The sequence below is a fragment of the Lycorma delicatula genome, chromosome 5 (assembly GCF_047948215.1).
Source record: "Lycorma delicatula isolate Av1 chromosome 5, ASM4794821v1, whole genome shotgun sequence".
NCBI lineage: Eukaryota > Metazoa > Arthropoda > Insecta > Hemiptera > Fulgoridae > Lycorma > Lycorma delicatula.
In genome coordinates this window covers 109012943-109035662 of record NC_134459.1, presented here as the reverse complement: position 1 = coordinate 109035662, position 22720 = coordinate 109012943, and the positions used below count along the sequence as shown (strand labels likewise).

Genomic DNA, 22720 nt, shown 5'->3' with positions numbered 1-22720 from the left:
CTTCATACATTCTAAATATATTACACTCTTTGGGCAGTCGTGTAATAATGACTTCATCACCACTTACAAAAACCTTACAGGCTATAAGTTAAATAAAAATTAAAGTACAGAAATGTTATAATCCTTTTAATGAATTCTAAATATTTCGGTTGTCTTTTCTTGTAGAGCTCGAAAAAATATTTATACGGTATCAAAAAAAAACAAACTTTAGCAACGATTCCTTATAAATTTTCAGCTATTTTAATAGTTCAAGTGTAGTAATATTTAATCTGAAGCGAAGATTAAGGAGACTAGATTCTGTACTGCACAACAATTGAGTGCTCGAAGCTGAAATTTATTTACCTTATTCGAGCTACTGAAAAAAATTCAAAATCTTCTTATCGTAGATTAAAAATATCATATTATTTTTATTCCTATCAGTTGGTAATCGTGTGCTAATTTTTTTGAGTAATTGTTATAAAATGTTCTATCTTTCTCATCGAATAACCTTCGCCTTTCTATTCTTCATGCGTTAGGATCTGTCATCTTAGGACCTGTTATGAACTTCAGCCGGTTTTTCCTTTTCATTATTTTAGTGAAACGAGTTGAAGTTTTCTGCGAGTTTATACTGCATTTGAAATTAAACAATGTGATGTAATAATGCCATGAAATCATGAAATTCAATGGACCTGACCTAACCGTCATTTTTTCGTCTTCCCTCACTACCAAAATATCTTGTTTGTACCTATATAACATCTTAGGTAGCAGACGTTATTCATTATTTCCATATGAAGTTTGCAATTTAAACGTTAATCCTCTAATTTTGACTTCCTTGTACGAAGTAAGGGAAATATTGAGACAGTAAAAAATTTCGTTTTTTCAGATTTCAACGGAAATATCCATTCTTGAATCCAATTTGACTAGTTTCGGCGTGACGTCTATACATACGTACGTACGTATGTATCTCGCATAACTCAAAAACAGTTAGCCGTAGGATGTTGAAATTTTGGATTTAGGATTGTTGTAACATCTAGTTGTGCTCCTCCCCTTTTGATTGCAATCGACTGAACCAAAAGTGTCCATAAATGCCTAAAATAAAAAAAAAATTAGTTTTTGGACTTTTTCTTAACTGCAGTAATAAGCCCTTATTGAGAGCTTTTCAACGATATATCATAAGTGGTACTTATTTTCATTGGTTCCAGAGTCATAGCCAAGTAAAATATAATTAATGAAATATTTGATTCTTTCAAGGGGAAGGCACATCGGTTCGAATCAGGCCTCATCTCCTTTTTTATAACTTTTTTATTTTTATTTAAATATATTAATTTATTAATAATTATTAGTCTCTGATTGTAAAAAAACTTTTACGATAAATAATAATTTAATAATAACAATAAAAAATTAAAAAATATCGGAAGTTATTAATGAAATAGTTTTATGTACTTTTCATTTTAAAAAAATATGTAAATGTAATTTAAATAATTTAATAGGCTTGAAAGGAAGTTATGTGGTGTCCACATAAGATGTTTCATTTTAGTATGTTTTAAGGACATCATCATTTCGGAACCGATCTCTTGGCATTTCTCTTGAGACAGATAGCAAAATTCTCATTTCTGGAACTGCTTCAGAATCTGCTTCTAATCCCACATCTTCTTCTCCACACAAACCTATTGGAACAACCATAGTTTTATAGAATTTCAGGAAGGTCTTTCGTCTTGATTTATTGTGCATTGTTTTGCTAATATTACCCCACATCAATTCTCTCAATATTCTTCTTAATATCCTTTGTAATAGAAATGTTTAAATACTTGTAATTTTAACAAAAACCAAAACTTATTTGAAAATATTTATTTATGAAAATAATTTTTTCTGGTCACTTAAAGAAATTCCATGTGTCGAGTTTACTTTAAAATATTAAAAATTAAACTTAAAAATTCCTTTCGGCAGGCCGGAAGGGAGTGGTAGATTTCACCGGGGCAATATAGGGGTAGGCAAACTCTGATTGTACGAGCTCGTATCAAACATTACTTTACATGTTTTATGAATTACGTTTTCTCATTAGACTACAAGCTATTGGTAAATTTATCAAGACTTCCTTATGATTTATCCTGAATTCCTTGACAACACACCTATTTGAGGATTTGTGAGAGAAAGAAGACGCATCTGGTAGGATGACTTTTCACGCTCACGTTGAGTAGTGCGCTTTGCCCATGTCCTACGGTATTTCTGTTGGTTTTTCTTGACCTGCTGAAGACGAGCCTCCCTCTGAGACTGGCTGGAATTGTGTTTATCTACGTCCTCACGTTCCCTCGCCAAATATTGATTCACCCGTTTGGAGTTTTTTCACTGTTGGTAACTTCTCTTGTTAAGTCTAGGTATATATAAACACTTTCACATTAAGCAAGGATAACACAGAAAAATGACACTTCTTGGCAATAAAATATTGTCACTTGCAAAAATTAAAATATACACGGTAATAAGTCACAGCAGTTTAAATGCGTTCACTTCAAATTCACTCAATACGACAATGGTTTCATACGTAAACAAGTTTCACATGTTTAGCGTATGGGAAGCCTCTTCTTACAATTCCAACAATATTTTGGTCATCCCATGCCATAAGTAGTGGTCATATCAAAAATCGTTTCAGACAAAATCTTTAGGTAAACTTTAGAGGACTAACGACCACTTTAAACGTATTTGATCCTTTGCCTATTAAGGGAGCTATGACGTTTTATTGTTTTTGAAACCACATCTTTTCCACCCTTCGGCCCTTATCTAAAGAATTGTAGGAACTTTAAACGAATTCGATATTTTACTTAATAAGAAAGTTATACAGATATTTTGTTTTTACTGTTTATTTTTTGGTTTTGGGTCATCCCTTGCCGTAAGGATTAGTCATAAAAAAAATTGTTTCAGAAAAAAATTTTAGGTAATTTTTGCAGGACTAAATCACCACTTTAAACCAATTCGACACTGTGCCTATTAAGGGAGCTATGATGTTTTTTGTCTTGTGAAACGCGAAGATATATCGAAATTTTCGGAAGTCGAATCATGGTACCCATTATAATAGGTAGCTTTCTTATGAAGTCTACCTAATAAAGTTAAAATACTGATTCGTTGTGAGATTAAATATTTTTTGGAAAAATATTGGGTAAGGAAAATATAACTATTAGTAAATAAATCAAAAATTAAATAAATTTTTTTCGTTTCATGTAGTTGTATTTAGTAATATTATTAACTTCGATAAATTTATTTTTATACTATTTTATTGTACGAGAATGGAAAATGTTGAAACTAAGAAATACGGAGACAATTTAGACATCCGATTAGCTAAAATCAATTATCTAAATATGATGTAAAAAAACATTTTTATGAAATATTATTCTTAATATCTACCGAATCTCTTGAGTTTATCCCTTGTTTTATTTGCGAGTATATTTTTAGTAATCTTTTTTAGAATCTGTAACGTTACCCAACTAGTTTAAAATTCATCTTTTACACTAATTAAGATTTTATAATTAAGTCTTTCAAATGTATCAATTTAAAATTTAACTACACTATAAGACAAAAGAATCTTTAATTTGGGATACTTTGTAGTATGATGATTCTAATTTGTGATATAATCATGTTTGGTAAACCGAAATTTTTCCTTTGCTACTAACTTAGAAATTGAGAAAGATCAGTTTTCCCTTCTCGCCATGGTTATGTTTTCACATCCAACATACGTACTGTCCACCACCTCCTACGAAAGTGGTCTTACTCAACTTTAACCAAACTCAAAGATGTTTTCTTCATGAAATAGATGTTAGCATATTATAACCAACAGGTATTTGTGTGACGAAATAGCTATTTTTAAGAGCTGTGATCTGCAACTTTATAAATATAGTATTACAGAAAATACATAATACATACCTTTATTAAAAACTTAACTTTAATAAAATTAAAATGTAACCTTAAATAATTAACTAAAAATTACTTTTTTATTGCAATCCGCCCCCATTCAAGTTCAGCAAACGCTTAAATACTGTAAGGGACAGTTTCAACATGATAGGCTCTTTTCATTCACTTTTACATAACTTACTATGCCATCTGTAAAGTCATCGTTGTAGCCTTGCGCACCATAATAACAGCAGCCTCGCACCAGAAAACCGAACAAAAAGTAAGTAAGTACTATTAAATAACAATTGCCGGTTTGATATCTGTGTCACCTAGAAGATCAAGCAACCAATAATTTACAGTATTCATCGGTAAGAACATTTCTGGACGCCTCTAAGGCCAAATCCTTTTAAGAAAATATGTGACTATAGGTTCTCCTTAGAATTAAGAAAACTCGAATGGTGGGTTTCATTAGGCGTTTCGACCCGCAAGACGCACTTTGTAAGCTCTTTCGTCATGGCATAGATTAACGGGTAATAACCACCCAGTAAAACGCTGTAACACTGATACATAAGGTAAATTTAATGCTGGGAATCAGAATCGTTTGCGAACGATTAATTTTAAGATATAATTTAAGATTGAATTCCCTTTTAAACATAGCAACTCTTTGACACAAACGTAAAGCCCGTTATTTATATCTATAATTAAAAAATGTTGAACTAGTCTTTACAGAAATACATTTTTTGTTTTTTTTTTATGGTTTCAGGATTTTGTGCAGGGTTTATCGATACTCTCTAGGGGTTCACTGGATGAAAAGCTTCGGTGGACATTTTCTCTTTACGATATAAATGGTGATGGAAGAATAACAAGAGAGGAGATGACGGATATTGTAACTGCCATTTATGATTTGATGGGAAAGTTTACCGATCCAAGTTTGGAAGAAGGAACTGTTGCTGCTAAAGTAGACAGAATATTTCAGGTAATAAAACAATAATTTTTATCTTAAATAATGCATATGTAACCTATACATTATGATATTAGGATTTACATTGAGATTACAGTTTTTAATTAGAAATTACCGTATTTACTTAATTCTAAGACGCACTCCCATTTTAAAAATTCATTGCTTGAAATAAAAAAAGATCTCTAATTAAAGGGAAAAAAATAAACCACATAATTTTAACAATCTATTTCAAATGAATTATATTATAATAGAAAATATACCTATATTTGTTAACTACCTATTTAACTATCTGTATCTGAGCGGTCAGATAAAAAAAGATAGGCGTCTCATCAATATCTAACCAATGTGATTAAACTGATAGATGTTATTCTTTCTAAGTTGAATTACTCGTGTTTTGGAAAATTTGTTAACTTCTATTCAAAATGTACCTGAAGCTTTTGACAATTGATGTACGACGTCGAAATGAAAGTCCACTGCGACGCTCTCACATCACTTTCAAGTTGAAGTTAATCTGTTGTTAGTGTGGTGCTATTACAGTTCTTGTTTTACATTTTTTTGTTAACGGTTAGATTTAACATTTTCATTAATAATTTTTTTTTCTTTTTGAAAGCTCAGGCAATTAAGTTTCCTATTTTGATAATAAGTTATATTTCTCATTATTAATTCTTTTAAATTAAAATGTATTATCATTTTTTATATACTTATTGTAATAAATAACTTCTTCAAATATAAATATTTAGATTTAATTAGGGAAATTTATATTGTTGCGTATTCGCCGTTCGGTCAGGTTATTGAGAGACTAACAAATAAAAATGTTTTTATGAATACAGTCTTTTAATTTAAGAACATAGAGAATAAGGCAAATCAATAATAATAATAAACGGGAATAAATAACAAACAACAATAATAATAATCAATACCATCTGACATTTAATATGTCAGTCATACCGTATGACATATTGACTGGAGAAACATAGGATTAAACACGTAGATGTATCAACTTCCGTGGCAGAGGGTCAGTGTAAAAACTCTCGTCCTGGAGAGCCTGTGTCTTCGCTGGCGAAGAAGAGGAAGAGTGTTTAGTTTAGCGACAAAGAAGGATTTTTGTTTTGGAAAAGTCAGATCGACCGAAAAGTAGTGGACCGATTCCGAAATATCTTGTTATCAATAAAAAGGACAACGATTTTACGAAGATTAGCCCTTTTATGATAGTTCGCGGTATCACGGAAGCCACTAGAGTTCCGGTAAAGGATGTTAAGAAGACTGCAGTTAAAATATTTGTAGAAACCATGAACGACGTACAATCATCACGGTTACTGAAAGCGAAGAAAATTGGAGTACTAGACATTGAGGTCAGATGGCATGGTACATTAATTACCTCAAAGGGTGTTGTACGTATAGATTTTTTGAACTGCACCAAAGAGGAAATCGTTGAAGAGTTAAATGCTGGAGGAGTTGCTGCATGTCGACGATTAAATACACGACGAAACGGGAAGTTTGTTTCCTCTGCGTCGCACGTTCTGACCTTCAATAAATTTTCTCCGAAGTGTCCGGAGAAAATTAAGGCAGGATTTCTTAAATTAGATTACGTTCTTTCATACCGACTTCATTGCGATGCTTTGGATGTCAAAGATTTGGACTTACGCGACGAGATGTACCAGGAAACAAATCTGCATTTGTGGTGAGCCAATTGCATCCTGATGACTAATGCAGGGTCGTATGATGTACGTTCACCTGTATGTTTCAATTATCATAGACACCACTTTGCGAGATCACAAAATTTTCTACTTACAAGTCAGAAATAGCTATTCAGGAAGTCAAGGCGATACAAAAGGTTAGCTACTTGGAAGCTAGATTGATTGTGATCAGCACAACGCCAAAGTTCCGTCATACGCGAAGGTTGCTGCGGCTCCTGTAGCTTCAAAGGGCATAATATCAGAAATAGCACCAGTCCTCGCAAATATGGTTGAACAAATTGTCAAAAAATGAAGAGACGCCCATCAAGAGGAAATAGTCCAAAGCCGACGCAGAAGAAAGCAGAAGTTCTTGTAGAAAAGAACTTCGTAAAGCCAAAGTTTTAGCCTACAACTAGTACACAAGTTAAGCCAAAAGAAAAAGTAACTGGGAGAAAGACTGAGCCAACTACATCTAAAGTAGAAGAGCAGGTAGAAAAAATCCCCATCGAGGGATCCACGAAACCAGAAGTGAAGATATTGGAAAAGGAAAATTTTAAACAACCAATAATGGAATCTTCGAAAGCACGAAGGCGTTTAGCCGAGAGGGCGAGGACTTCGGCCGGTCCACATGTTTTAGCAGCGAGCGCGCCTGGTCCGGACTGAGATGTACTTCTCACTGCACACAGGAGCCGGTGCCGTTTGATGCCGGCAGCAGAAGATCCTCAACGACTTATAGTGGAAGATCTGAAGACTCCATATCCGAGTCCTCAGATACCTTGTAATTCGACATCGAGGCCTTTAGAATGTGGAAAAAACGAATGGCTTATAGGGAAACCAATGCGATAGAATTGAAGAAGAAATTGATTTTATGTTTCCATGAAGAGTCTAATAATAAAAAGTGTATTTTAATTTCTGATTAACATGACACTTCTGATATGCCATATTGATGTTTCATTATAAGTGATCTGTATAATGTTAAGTGGCAAGGATCCTCTTTACACCCATGTCATCTTGTGTTTAAAAATTCTCTTTTCAATGTGTATTTTAATTTTTATCACATTGATGTGTTTGATATTTTTTTACAAAATGTCATAAGAAATGGTTAGAAAGGTTTTGAAATAACAAGGGCCTTTACACCCTTATTATGATGTGTTTTTTGGGGTTTTCAATAATGATTGATAAGTCTATCTTCAGATGCTCTTTTTGACAAGACTAGATCTTGACTATGTCGCGTGTGTTTGTTTAGTAGAGGAAAAGTTTTTTCTTTTTGATGTGGAAGGGGCAAATGACCATAGCAGTCGATTCCTCTAAACCTTTAAAAAACTCAATAAACTACATACAAAATAGATTTTCTAATGACAGGATTTATTTAAAGGTAATTAAATCATAAAAACTAGAATACAATTCCACTGACTAAAGACATTATAATGACCGCTAATATTAACAGTTAATATTGAATTAATAACAAAATATGATTAGACCAGTTTAAGGTTCATACAATTCCATTCACTGCAAATACCTTTCTTGTTTACAATAGAAATACCTAACAATTTATGAATGAATTTAATACTGTCACTGTCACAGTACCAATAACACACTGAACAACTTCCAGCATTTACCCCTGTTCACACTGGAATGCTTGTGATGTCACTTCACATGTTGTTTACTGCACAGTGACCGATAATCACGTCGAATACTCCTCACAGCACTAACTTATACTCACTTCATATTGACTTTATCCCTTTAGCAGTCATATCTACCTTGAGCTGCAGAACCAACCACATTCTTTAACTGTTGAAGCATGAGAATTATCTTCCACACCCATACAATTTCCCATAAATTCCTACTCTGATCTGGTAACCCTTCTCATCAAACATCTGTTGGAATTGTGCTACTGACAGTATGAACGATTGTTAAAAGGATCTGTTAGCCTATTAAAAGGATCCCTTCTGGATTCCTTTCATTGTTATTTTCTCATACTTTCTTCTTAATTGGAAGGAATCTGTTAGCCAGGTCTGTTATACTGATCTTGTTATAATATTTACTGTTTCTTGATGATAAATTTTAAACAAATGTGTTATACTTTTTTGTTTCATGATAAATACAACTTAAACGTTCTGTGTTTAGCTCTCTGCTTGGCTAGTTTTCACGAGTAATAATCAGTTTGCTGCTCAGCATATTTTACTTAAAGATAACATTGGTTCTGATTGTAATCAGATCCAATGTTTTTTATACAAAAATATACTACCTGATACAGAAAGCATCAAAGAAGCTAAAGGTAAAGGGGATTGCAGCCGAGAGGGTGAGGACTTCGGCCGCCCCACATATTTACTGGTATCTTATCAGGAAAGTTTTGGATTATAATCCTGATCAGGTGTGGAATTTTTCCTTACGCTAAAAAATTTATATTCCATATACCACCATATTATATCTTTAATTTTCTTATTGGATGCAAGTAAAAATTGTTAATATGTGAAAAAATAATAAAATTTCATGTAATATAAAAAATGTATTTTAACAAATATATTTTACCCAAATAAACACGCCATGGAATCAACAAAGTTTATTCTTTTCTTTTAAGATGAAAAGATATGTTAAGCTGCATTCCATTATTAATTCCTGCAGTAGTATTTTGTTTTATGAATCCTAGGAAATGCCACCTTAATAATAACTAATATTTAAAAATTTAAGCATTAACTCGCATTACATTTACTTTGCCAATTGTCAATGCATCACATCATCTACAGAAAAATTAAATCAGTTAGTTATTTTTTTATTCATATAAAAGAAAGAAATATGAGAAGAAATAGTTGGATGTAAACTATGAGAACCGCGCCATTTCTAATAGATGGCTTTTCTAGTTAGGAAATCAGAACCATAATAATTTCTGTCTATTTTTTTAATTTAAATAAGTTTTTGGAAAAATCAATTTAATATGTTTCAAACAGAACTGGTTGACTGCTAACACTTTATCGGACAATTTGTGAAGCTACTAATCACTTGAAAAGCACGTAAATATAAAACCAAAATATTAAGTAAAAAAAATAATTTAAAATGCGTGTTGTTAATCTAGAGAATGGAATAATAATAATAATACAATCACCTTATATTCGTTCAAACATTAACTAATTTTATAAAATGTCTTAATTATTAATTTGTCAGATAATGTTAACCTCTGTTTAATTATATATTGATCCTATTATGTAAAAGAAAACATATTTTTTCCATTTGTAAAACAACTTTGAATATACATACATTGTTAAATACAATTACACATGCTTACCATACAATCTAGCTTATTTCGCAAAAAGAAAAAAAAAATTCAATTTAAAAACTAATGTACTGATAAAATTTGTTTTTGTTTAAATTAATAAAACAATTATGAAATAATTCCAAACTGATCTATTCATCCATCACTTTGGTGTTCCTTACCTTAGTAAAAATTTATTGAAATGGCAATTAGTTATAAAACAAAAAAAATTATAAAAATTATTATTAGAATTTTCAATTATTCTAATGAAGACTATTAATTAATGATAGGATTTGAATAATTAAACCATTTAACATTGCAGTTTGCACCTAATTATAATCACCAGTATAGTATGAAATTTCTTATTTTATTGATTCTAATTAAAGAATGAAGAACGTAAAAATTGTTGATATGAATAATATAATGTTTTGTATCATCAGATTATAAAAAACATATTGGATCACAGATCACTTATCATTGGTATACAATGCTGATATAAAATAGTATATCCTTTTCATAAAAAGTATTAAAGATATAATGGTAAAAGTGATCATAAATTTCTTTCGTAAAATAGAAAGTTTTCATTGATTGTAATAAAATAAACAATAAAAAAGGGATTTTGGTTTGATATTGAGTAAATAAAACGTTAAAATGATTTTAGTGTTATATCAACCAAGCTTTTCTCTCTATCATTTTCTGACCCATCCATGGTTGTGTTATTACTGTAGTTTTAGCTGTGTTTTTATGAAACAAAATAAGCTAGGTTGAATTTTAAGAAGTTGTGATTATATATAGTGAGGAATTTGTTCAATAAAATTTGTGTGACTTCAGATAATGCGGAAAACATTCAATTCTTGCAAGGCTAATAATTAATCCATTAATTGCTAGAAGATGATTACTTAAAAATAACTGCAACTTTAATTGTAATGTGAAGTTATTGCTTAATTTTTTTAAATCTTAGTTATTAAGGTTTACTATTCTTAGATTTACGAAAAAACATTAACTATTAATGCAGGAGTTAGTAGCAGAAGGCAGTTTAAAATATTTTTCTTCTTAAAAGAAAAATAAACTCGTAAAGTTTTCCAAGGTAAGAGTGGTCCCAGCATTTTATCAGGAAAGTTCTTGGTTCAAATCCTGATCGGGCATGGAATTTTTTTCTTGCACTAAAACATCTATATTCCATATTCTCAAGTAAAGCTGAACTTTGATGGTGAATTAATTATCAAGAAAATAAAAAGAATTAAAGTTTAATTAAACCTCCTTTACTTTAATTACTTTTCACTAAATTACCTTTAACTATTTAGCAGAGTAGAAGGTTATTAAATTAGTTTTTAATTAATTAATTGATTAATTCTCACTTGGGGTGGCAGGTGCCTGCTAGGGTTGGTGTATTGAATAGAGCATACTTTATGCTGGTAAATTGGTTTTTTACATACCTAGTTCAGTAATGTTTTAACCACTGAAAGGTAAATTTATTGACATATATGTGATTAAACCAATTGATCCCTCCTATAACTAAGAGGATCAAGTGAGACATTTTACAATTGTATGATCTAGTGACCAGTATAAGAACTGCCAGCTCATAGATTAGCTTCCCATATTGATGTGGGGTTCTATGCTCCCTAGAGGTCCATTACTCACCAATGACGTATGCACAGACAAATCGTTGTGACACTTCCTCAGGTGATGAAGGCATGGTTTAGTCGGTATAATTAGTACCCTTTAATTTATTACAAAGAGAAAGAATTATTTTAAGTATTGAAGATCACACAGGACATTCTTTAAAAAAGATTAAATGAGCTATTCATGGTCTTTCTTAGGTGACTGCAATTTGATTTTTTTGGGCAAAAATTTGATTGTATATCTTGATTTATTTTCACTGGTCACTGCACAATTACAGAGACCATTCATGATGAATTTTTTAATCATCTTCTCTATCTAGTAAGCAGATCCTCTGTAGCAAATTATTATTTAAATTTCTCACTACCAAGGATACTGAAGCTATCAGCTTTTTAAGAAAGGGTGTGGTCACAAATTATTATTTGTTCACTTTTTTTAAAGTATGAAAGAACATAAAACCTTATTTTTGGTAATGGTCCATGAATTGGCAAAAATAAATTCCGCTGGAGAGAATAGTCTGTAATGTTGTCTCAGTGTTTCTTATTGTAAACATTTCCTAAACCATTGTAAGCAGGCTTTCCGATTTTTTTTGCTCTCTTACCAGCATAGTGACAAACCTTTTTTAAAAATTCTGAGCACACTGAGTTTGATTTTTTCAGGGTGCTTCTTCCCATCTTTGGCAGACATCTTTCCAAGACTGTTGGAGATCTTTGTTCCAGCATCAATGAGAGCAGTGCCAAAGTATTGCCTCCTACATAGAGTTTGAAACATACTAGCCCAAATGTGACATTTGACTCGCTGCTTGCAAATGCTTTTTTCCTCCTGGGTGTAAACCTAAGTTTGTGAGTTGAAATAAAAAAAAAAACATGTCCTCTTCAAATGCTAACATGACTTCTTCAGATGCTAGGTAGAGCTAGTACATATTATTCATTTATACAGAATAACTCTCTATCCTGAATGATTGTACTTGTCTGACTCTACCCTTCATACTATCACAGATCCTTCATATAAAATTATTTATCTCATGTCACCTTGCTAAGAAGCAAGATGAACATTAACAAGTTGTATAAGAGTATATTTCAGTTCCAAAACCCAAACTACTTGGAAGACAATGGTCATGTTGGATCTGGGATCCAACTGGGTTTGGCAACTTCAGTCCAATTCTAGTTGACCAGAATGATCAGCAATTACATTAATGGGCTGCAAATATTGGCTATTCAAGGGATAAATTGTAGATACCAGCCTGCCATTCCCATGAGTTCTCTCAGAAAATGGTTCTTTATTGTCATATCTTCTGTCACTACCGTTTTAGCAAATCCATCTCTGTCTGTTTCCATCTAGTAAGATAATGTGGGTGAGGTGCTCAACCAAATAACTTTGATCTCACATGTTTTCTTCATAGAGACAGTCAGCTTAAACTGCTTCTTCATCTGAGAAATTTTACTGCATCTGTATAGTGGTCAGTGATAGAACTCCTAGATTGTACATCAGCTTTTCCACCATGACGCAGTTTAGGGATCCCGATATGGAATTAGTACAAGCACAGGTACATCATGGTAGTGACTCATTATTTTATTCATTTATATATTATTGTCAGGTTCCCCAGTCAAAGATATTTAACAAATTTCTATTTTATTCTTTCTAGCAGTGATGTTACTTAATTCATTATCTTCTTGGGTGCATCATACATTATTTAACAAATAGTCAGTTCAGCATTTCTTAACAACCATATCAAAGAGTTTCACACAGAATTAATCACATATTTATGTAATACTGATTGGTCCCAAGAGATTTCAAGCAGAACTAAACGTTTTCACCAGTCAACCTTACAAAATTTAACTTCTGAAAATTATATGAAATTTAAATTATAAATTTACTAGTAGCATAATTTTTTAAATTAACAAATATTTTCAAAAGTTCACTTCTCTTTTTTACATGAAATTCAGCTTTATTTAAAAAAAATATATTAAAGAAAAAATACATAATAATAATAATAATAATAATAATATAAAAGCAAATATAGCTACCATACACCAAAAAAATAATTTCATTATAATCCTAAATAATTGTTAGCATTATTTTAAATAATGCTAAAAATTGCTTAATGTGATTAGCATTATTATTATTATTAATTAAATGCTAAATAATGTGGTTAGCATTATTTTATTTATTCAAAAGGAAATAACGTTTAGATTTTTTTTTTATATAATCAATGCAAATGTAATTAATTATCGCTGCTTTCCATGATTAAGTTTACAATTGTGGCTTCACTGACTATTTTATTTAATGAAATAATGCAAATCAAATGACATGGTCGTGTTATAATCAGTTGAGAATATTTACATATTTTTCAATATTTTCTGATAAGAAATATTTTTTTTAATATTTATTTTTTTTTTTTACATGGATTCAGGAAAACCAAAATTGTTGTGAAAGCAAAGTATTTTTGAGATTATTAAATAAAATATATAGTTTTCTCATTTGTATATTAGTATGAATTGTCTGATATGATATAGTACTTATGCTGATGCTTGTTTGGAAGTCACTCAACATATTCTCTGTATTTTAAATTGTTATCAATTTAGACTTTTTTTTTTTTTTTTTTTGTCTTCAGTCATTTGACTGGTTTGATGCAGCTCTCCAAGATTCCCTATCTAGTGCTAGTCGTTTCATTTCAGTATACCCTCTACATCCTACATCCCTAACAATTTGTTTTACATACTCCAAGCGTGGCCTGCCTACACAATTTTTCCCTTCTACCTGTCCTTCCAATATTAAAGCGACTATTCCAGGATGCCTTAGTATGTGGCCTATAAGTCTGTCTCTTCTTTTAACTATATTTTTCCAAATGCTTCTTTCTTCATCTATTTGCCGCAATACCTCTTCATTTGTCACTTTATCCACCCATCTGATTTTTAACATTCTCCTATAGCACCACCTTTCAAAAGCTTCTAATCTTTTCTTCTCAGATACTCCGATTGTCCAAGTTTCACTTCCATATAAAGCGACACTCCAAACATACACTTTCAAAAATCTTTTCCTGACATTTAAATTCATTTTTGATGTAAACAAATTATATTTCTTACTGAAGGCTCGTTTAGCTTGCGCAATTTAGACTAATGTATGATAATTTTTTTCAAGAAATTATTACAATATATATTATAAATTCAGGAATAATCAGTGTACTTCTAACTGAAGAAAAGATATGATTGTTTGGCTGTTTAAAAACATTCTATGCACCAATTTTTGGGATGGAAGTAAATGCTAAAAACTGAATTATTCCTTGTGGATTTTGATAATTTTTTTTTACTTACAAGCAAGTTTATAAATTCAAGTGTAAATTAAGCATAGATTTATCCTGACCTAATTTAATCCTAATTAAATCTATATTTAATAAATTTAATTTATCTTGATTTAAACGTATGTATCCTAACCCTTACCGGGCTAGGATACCTACTAACGGTGTTTGAAACCTACCTAATTTTGTTTAATAATTCAGTTTAAATGTTCTTTCTACTTTTGACTTTTTTAGAACAAAATTCTAAAATTTGTGTGTAAATTGATCGATATTTATAAATCTGTTTTATTTTAAACATATCTTATTGTTTCCAAAAATAAATTTAATTTGAAAAAAATTAATTTAATAAAAATGTACATAAATTGCTTACGAATTATATAGTTGTATATAATTCTAGAATATGCTGAATACTTTTTAATTGATGCCTATGCATCATTCTGTTATAATTTTCTGACATTTATACCACACAAAACAATTTTATTTGTTGAGTATCAAATCAGTTTTACATGTATATATTTATATGCAGACAAATTATCATACAGTAGGAACCCGTGTATTAAGTATAAAGGCTGTCTAATCAGCTGAGTTTGAGTTCATAAGTACCTCCGTGTTTTGTTTGATAAAAAGTTGCTGTTTAGCAACCACATTAGGCAAGTAGCGGCAGACCTCGCGTAAGAGTATGACCTCTTACGCGGCGTCCGTTTGGGCGCCTAGGTTGGAAAGAAATCAAGACTTGTTCAAAATTTAAGGAGTGCCCAGCACAGAACCTTAATTGTATGCACTGGTGTTTTTAAAACAACCTCCTACGAGGCTACCACTTCATTAGGAAAGGCTCTCCCAATCGATTTAGTGAAAGTCCAGGCGGCCATATGGAAATTGCGAAGAGGCAGGGTGGTCGAGGTATTTTGGATGCAGTTTCAAGCCGGGCCTGTACCAGAGCAGAACAGTGATCTCAATGCACCAGTTCTAAATTTCGAACAGTTGCCCATCTCCCGCCTGCGGAGGAGGCATTACAGCCTCACAATGGAAGCACGGCAGCAAGAATGGCATGCCACGACAAAGGGAAGGTCCTTGTATAGATTTATACAGGATGTGGGGGGGGGGATGCTATGCCTCTCCTTCATTTTTAAGGGCAACAGGAGGCCGAGTCTCTCCAACCATGTAAATTTAACCCAATATTTATTTTGGTTCTGGCTGGCAGCTGATGAGCTGTGCATCTGTGGAGAGGTTCAGTCAAACACATGATGTTCGACTACCCAGCTCTTGGGGGGGGCCAGAACTCAGGCCACCCTGGAACTTAGAGGTCAAGGGAAAAATTGGCCACTCACAAGCGGTGAGTCAATGGGGCAAGAGCCGCACTATCATACCGTGTGAAAGTTCCTTGATGCGGTTGCTTTGTTCAACCAACATCAGTAGTTTGCCTAAGGGAAAAGACTCCTACCGTGCTGCTGTAGGAAGCTAACCGAGAGATATGGCTGATTACCAGCCAGATTAAGGCTCCAAGCACTTTAATGGTGGACAGGTACTTGTTGGCATTCAATGGCCTAGGCGTGGCAGCAAATTGCTGTCTTTGACAAGATAAATTTAATTATTGATAATTACATATATGTTTTAGTAGTTGACAGAGTGCACCTACCCATTTTAGTGATTTATGACAAATGGGTGGTGGGACATGCATGCGAGTGGTGTATGGAACCACGTTGTAGGTTAGCTCTAAGACCTAGTTAGTACACTGGTTGCTAGACTGTTTAGGTTCAGTAGTATTTGTGGTACAAACATTCGGTCTTATGCTTTAGGGCGACCAAATGGGGTGGTGGCAGGAGAAATGGCAAGCAAACCAATGTACATATTTATAAAAATTAATTTTTCCACCTACTCCTTTATAGTTTTTTTTTTACCACTATCTTTAAAATTTTTGCATATATCTGCTGCATCAGAATTTGCAGTAACATGCAAATTAATCTAACATGGATGTTATTTAATAAAAAGTAAGTTTATTTAGAAAATAATCATACCTGTACAATTTGTGAATATCTAATAATTAATATTTCCTCCTTTATTCTTAATCACTTCACGTCATAATTTAACATTGTTGCAGCAAGTGTACTACACAGTTTTTGATTTCTTCATCATGAAACCGTATTGATATTACTGCTTCAATGAGCTCAATTTTTGTAGTGCAGTTCATTTTTGAGAATCTTTTGTTTTTACTCTTTTCCAAAGATTTTCAATTGAGTTTAAGTCTGGGAAGTTTCCTGGCAATGGAAGCACTTTAGTGTTTTGTTTGTCAATAAATTTTTCCACTTTTATGCATGGCATCAAATCTTGTGGAACTCTCTGTTGCCTTGTGGGGATTTGTTTTTAAGTTGTGTCACAAACAGCCCTTTCCTTCAGAATCTTGATACATGCATCACTTTTCAACATACCATCTATTGGAGGGAATGAATTGTGAAACAACCCCTAAACATTTTTTTCTGGGGATGTTTAACCAATTGTTGGATATGAGGCAGTGATGTATTTTTATTGGTTGTTTTTCTAATGTATGGAATCTTTTTCCCCTGAACATAAAAACATGACTTACTGAAAAACATAATATTTTTCAGTCTTCTTTGGCCCACAAGAACCCTTTTTAGCACATTGGTGGTGTTAAAAGCTGCTTTTTAGCTGGCCGACAAGCTTTCCATCCAGCTGCAAGAAGTCAGCATCTAAAAGTTGTCACATGTAACTTTGTTCCACTAGCTACTAATTCTCTCTCTGTGTCCCTCTCTCTCTCTCTATATATATATATATATATATTACAATGAGAAACTTCATTCTGGTTAGTGTTTATTTTTTTACCAATCACAATTTACCTAATCTGGTGAGTTTCAAACTATCTACTCAATGTTCATGTGCATATAACAAATCTTAATAACTCTTCCATTGTTTTTGCTATGTTTTATCCATAATGGTTATCAACAAATGCTATTAAAAGTTTCTATTCTTTATTATCAGACTAATAATTCTTTGATTAAGCTCCTTAAAATACAGTTTATTTATTAATAATGTGTGGTGATGGGAAATTGATGCTAGTGAATCATAAGTGCCCTTATTTGCAAAGTATAATGTTTATCAGTATTTTTATTTGGTATGCATGTTAGACTATTATTATGAGCATTATTATTATCACAGAGAATAAGAGAAGGGACTGCATATTAGACTTATATAACTGGCAAATCATTTTTAATTGGTATTTATTAATCGCAGATTACCAATCACAACCCACAAACAAGAATTTAAAGATATGTGAGAATGGGATGTGCTTTTAATATCACATGTAAACTAAGCTGTTTGACCAAGTATATTTGTATACCAATTGCTTATACAAATAGTTAAATTAATATGTAAAAAGATATTCTGACCCTAGAATCCGATTTGTTAAGATATGGTATTGATTAATATGTATAGTGTACTTATATATATATATATATATACACACAGAAAGTATACACAAACATTTTGAATAAGGTACAATAAAAATGTATTAATTTATCAACTTGTTATTACATAATATAATCAAAATTATTTAAAACATGTAGGTCAATACTTAAGATAACTGAGCTGCTTTGAATTCTTTGAGCACAGCTCAAAGGAGTGTCCCCGTCTACCGGCAATAGATCTGGCATGACAGGTCAGCCTGCTGGTTGGATCCTTTACTTATGCGTGCCTCTAACTTTTTCCAGAGTAAGGTAACCAGGTCTGACTATGTCATCCCTGGACCCCGCTCCCGAAGCCAGGATTGGTTCTTTACACCGATGCCTCTAATGGTAGCACACCCCAGGAGGGGCGGCCCTGCCAGGACTTGAGATCTTTTTTAGAGCGGGGATTTCGGAGTCCCTTGTCTCATCACCACCGCAGACCCAGGTGAATGGTGGCTCCACTTGGGGCTGCCCATCACCCCCTTTGTTCCCCACTCTCATTATGCTTCTGGCGCATGACCTTTGTGATAAAGCTGGAGAAAGCATTAACACCACTATGCCGTCCACATCAGTTAATCCTGAGGCTGTTGCACAAACACGCCATTCTCCATCCCACTTTGGGCAATGGAAGATGATGTGCTAAGGCATGTCACTCTCTTCGCAGTAGAGGCAACTGTCAGCTCTTCTCCGTTTATACAGATATGCCCTGAAGGCACCGTGGCCACAGAGAAACTTTGTGAGCCAAAAATTCAGCTTACTGTACCCACCCTGAATCACAGCCTGATTTGCGATATAAGACAGTGCTTCCACCTGCCTTTGTTGGATGTGTCCCACCATTCATGCCAGTCTAACACTTGAAGCGAATAACCACCACATGAAAGGGCTCTTCATTTATTAAACAACAGAAAGTAAACTTTATTTTTATTGGTTTTGTTATAGTACTAATAAAGCAATTAAAGAAGTGAAAAATATATCTTAAATTTATAAGACCGTAAATTACAGAAGACAGAAAAGTAAGCCAAAAAAGTGTCACTTCCCTTACTTGCACAATGTGTAACTTAGGATAACATTTTACTTTATTAACATTCACTAGTGTCTCAAATAGTGAATTATTTATTTTATTAATAAATTTTTAATTAATGATTTATATAGATTTAATACTGTTTAATCTACTTTGTACTTTTTTACTTATGAATTTCCTCAAATAATCGCATTATTACTGGTTATCAAATTTTAAAAATGAGTAAAATTAGATAATTAAAAACAGTACTAGGCTTACATATGCTTCTACTTGAATGAAGTAATGTGTAAAAAGAATAGAAATATAAGCTGATAATAGTATAGCTGTCGTACGGCTGCAGGGACTAGCAATGAAATTAAAAAGCAAGACAGTTATTGATGAGAGTTCGCTTTGTTCAGTGATTAATGAATGGATTACAGTGGTATGGTGTGTGGCAATGGTCGTAGTACTGATCGTTGTGATGGTGGTGCCTGCGCCCTATTTTCAGACATGTCAGTGCAATAGTTGTGGTGATCATGATAGAATTGGCCAATTCTGTCAAACAATTAACTCTCTGATATTGTATTATGAGTTTAAAATTTACTTTCACAACAAATAAATGATATTTCATATCATTCAGCGGAATGAATACTTTTCTTATCATTATTATTATTATTGGTAATAACCAGCTAACCTAAATGAATTTACCCTTTATTCAAAAATCGAAGTACCTTTAATGTATCAATCAAAATACCTGTTTATGTACCGTATTTACTTGAATATAAGTCCACTTTTTTTAATGTAATTATACCCCAAAATCTGGGGGGGGGGGATCTTATATTCAAGGTGGGTCTTACAAATGAGTATTTTGAAAAATGCAAATAAAAGTAACTGTATTACCGAACTATAAATTTAATATGTTTTATTAAACACTACAGATAAAAAAGGCTTGTTATTTGACATCATGTCAAAGCATACCTCTTTTCTGGTTCACAGATACTGGTATGTCTGAAAACAGAAATGAACGACTTACAAATTTATAGTTCAAACCAATTGCCATTATTTTAACAACAATGCAAAAAGTGCGGTATTATGTTTTAATTACTTTGAACACAGTTGTTTACTCGAAGTCACAGCTGCTTTCATCATCATCCTTGTCTTCACCGTCATCGATGTCAGTCTCTCCCTCAGTTATGCCATCAGAATCCTTGTATACGAGGTGATCTTCCAGTCTGTCCAGTGTGCAGGAAATGCCAGTCTTCTGGAAACTCTTGATTATCATTTTCAGAGTAATTTCCTCCCAGGCTTTGACAATCCACTTGCAAAGAAGCTCTGTTGAAGTTTTCTAAATTTGTTCACATTGGATCTGCCATCCATTTAGTATAAAACTTCATAATATGGTCCTTGAATAGCTTATTGATGCTCACGTCCTAGGGTTGCAGCACATTTCATTGATTTGATTCTTCACAGAATCTTCAAGATGGCCATGGAAGCTATCTAAAATGAGAAGTCCTCATTTCTTTAACATTGCTCTAGGACAAAGATTCCCAAACTTATTTTCCTCATAGACCACTTTCAAAATTTTGCTGGTTCCGGTGGACCCCCTGCAGCTACATTTCTACCATATTTCCAGTCGACGGAAAATGTGAAGATTAGATCTAACTATGAAAATTTACGTTACGGCTGAGTTCCACGAACTAACAGCTTTCGAAAAAAAAGTGAGAATTGATTGGTTAATTTTTGATTGACTGTGCTGTGAGTGGATGTCAAAAAAGTAAAGTTGGCCGATCAAAAAAATGCTTCCATCCAACTTTACATTTTTTGACATCTACTCACAGCACAAGAAAGCAATCAATTCTCACTTATTTTATTTAGAAAACTTCCCATTCAGAAAGGTAAAAAGCAAAAGAAAAATAGTATATTTTTTTGTATTGCATTTATTCAAATATGTAATCATTACACTATTAATTATTATTGTTATCATATTGGAATGTAATATAATAAAATTGTCGTAATATAATTAAAATTAAATATTAATAACGTAATGTAACTTCTACAAAATCACAAAATAGTTACAATTTTAATGGGAGGGATGTACTTGATGGATTGACAGCAAATGATCAATATTTGGCTTCAGTTTTGTTAGGAATAAGCGCAAATCTCCCCGTTTTGTGATATTGAATCTGCTCCTTTTTTTTTGATAAAAGGTTTGTAGCGACACTAAAACTTTTTTCGACAAGATATGACGAGAGAAACGCTATCAAAAGCTTTCTTGCAATTCCCCACAGTCCAGGATATTTTTCTGGTATTTCTGGCTGCAGCCAAAATGTTTGATACCCTCTTTTAAATTTCACCTTCAGCTCCTCCTTAGTGCTAAGCTTGAGTAGCTCCTCTTGTAATATCACATTCTCCACTTCCGTTTCATCAAATGGATTTATGATCCATGGTGGTATTTCCATCGTCAGAATATCTTCAAATCTGATTTTGAAGTCATCATGCAGGGCAATTAAATGTTGAACGTATGTCTGAATATCCTCATCAAGGCATTCTACCTGTGACAAGTTTGAAAACTGGGAAAATACACGCCGACTAATATTTTGCTTCATAAATTTCAATTTTCCAAGAAAAGCTGAAATTACACCAATTGTTTTTATTAAATTGAGACTGTCCCCTTGTAATTGTAAGTTAATGTCATTAAATATTTTGAACAAATCTGTCAAATACGCGTGTCAGCTTTCAAAGTGATCAGGTTTTCTTTTAAATCTGAATCTTTACCTTCCAGAAACTCTAAAACTGATTCAAAAAGTGAGTAAAATCCTGTTAAACATGCACCTTTCGACAATCATCGTACTTCAATATGTAAGAGCAATCGTTGGATGTCTTCATCATTTTCATTGCACAATTGGGCAAATAAACGCGTATTCAATGCATTGCTTCTTATCTTGTTAACAGCATTAATTACAAGTTGAAGCGATTGGTGCAATCTATCACTCAGATTTTTCGCTACTAGGTGTTGTCGGTGGATGACACAGTGAATCGCAGTTACCTCTGGTATAATTCTTTTAAGATGGCTTATAAACCCACGATATCGCCCGACCATGGCAGGAGCTCCATCTGTTGCCACCGAAATGACGTTTGTGAATGGAATTGATTTTTCGTTAAAAAAAATCATTCAGGACATTAAATATTGATTCACTTTTAGTGTCCGTCTCCAAAGTTTTCGCGAATAGTAGCTCTTCATGAATTTCTTCGTCCATAACAAATCGAACATATGCCAATAATAATGCTTCATTACCAGGTAAAGTTGACTCGTCCAGTTGAACAGAAAAATGTGATGTTTCCAGATAATTACACAAGAAACTTTCAATATCAGAGCTCATTTCATCAATAAGTCTTTGTACAGTGTTGTTACTCAAAGGAATTCTTTTGAGTATGTCAAATAGAGATGTGTGCAGAACAGTTTTTAAAACCTCTTCAACAGCGGGTAAAATTAACTGTTCTCCAATGGTGTGCGGTTTTCCAGATTTCGCTATAAGTAATGAAATATTGTATGATGCCCGCAAGCCATCATCGTTACTTTCAGACGTTGAAGGAAACAT

The 22720-nt window shown here is 32.7% G+C and overlaps 1 protein-coding gene across 5 annotated transcripts in view; it reads left to right on the top strand.

The window, feature by feature from the left end:
- Positions 1 to 22720, top strand: part of LOC142325295 (A-type potassium channel modulatory protein KCNIP1-like) — a 698781-nt gene that overhangs the window by 644435 nt on the left and 31626 nt on the right. For all 5 annotated transcript variants that reach the window (XM_075366851.1, XM_075366854.1, XM_075366849.1 and 2 more), the window contains one exon: positions 4622 to 4834. In XM_075366851.1, the coding sequence (XP_075222966.1) occupies positions 4622 to 4834 (213 nt within the window). The remainder of the gene's footprint in view (positions 1 to 4621; positions 4835 to 22720) is intronic.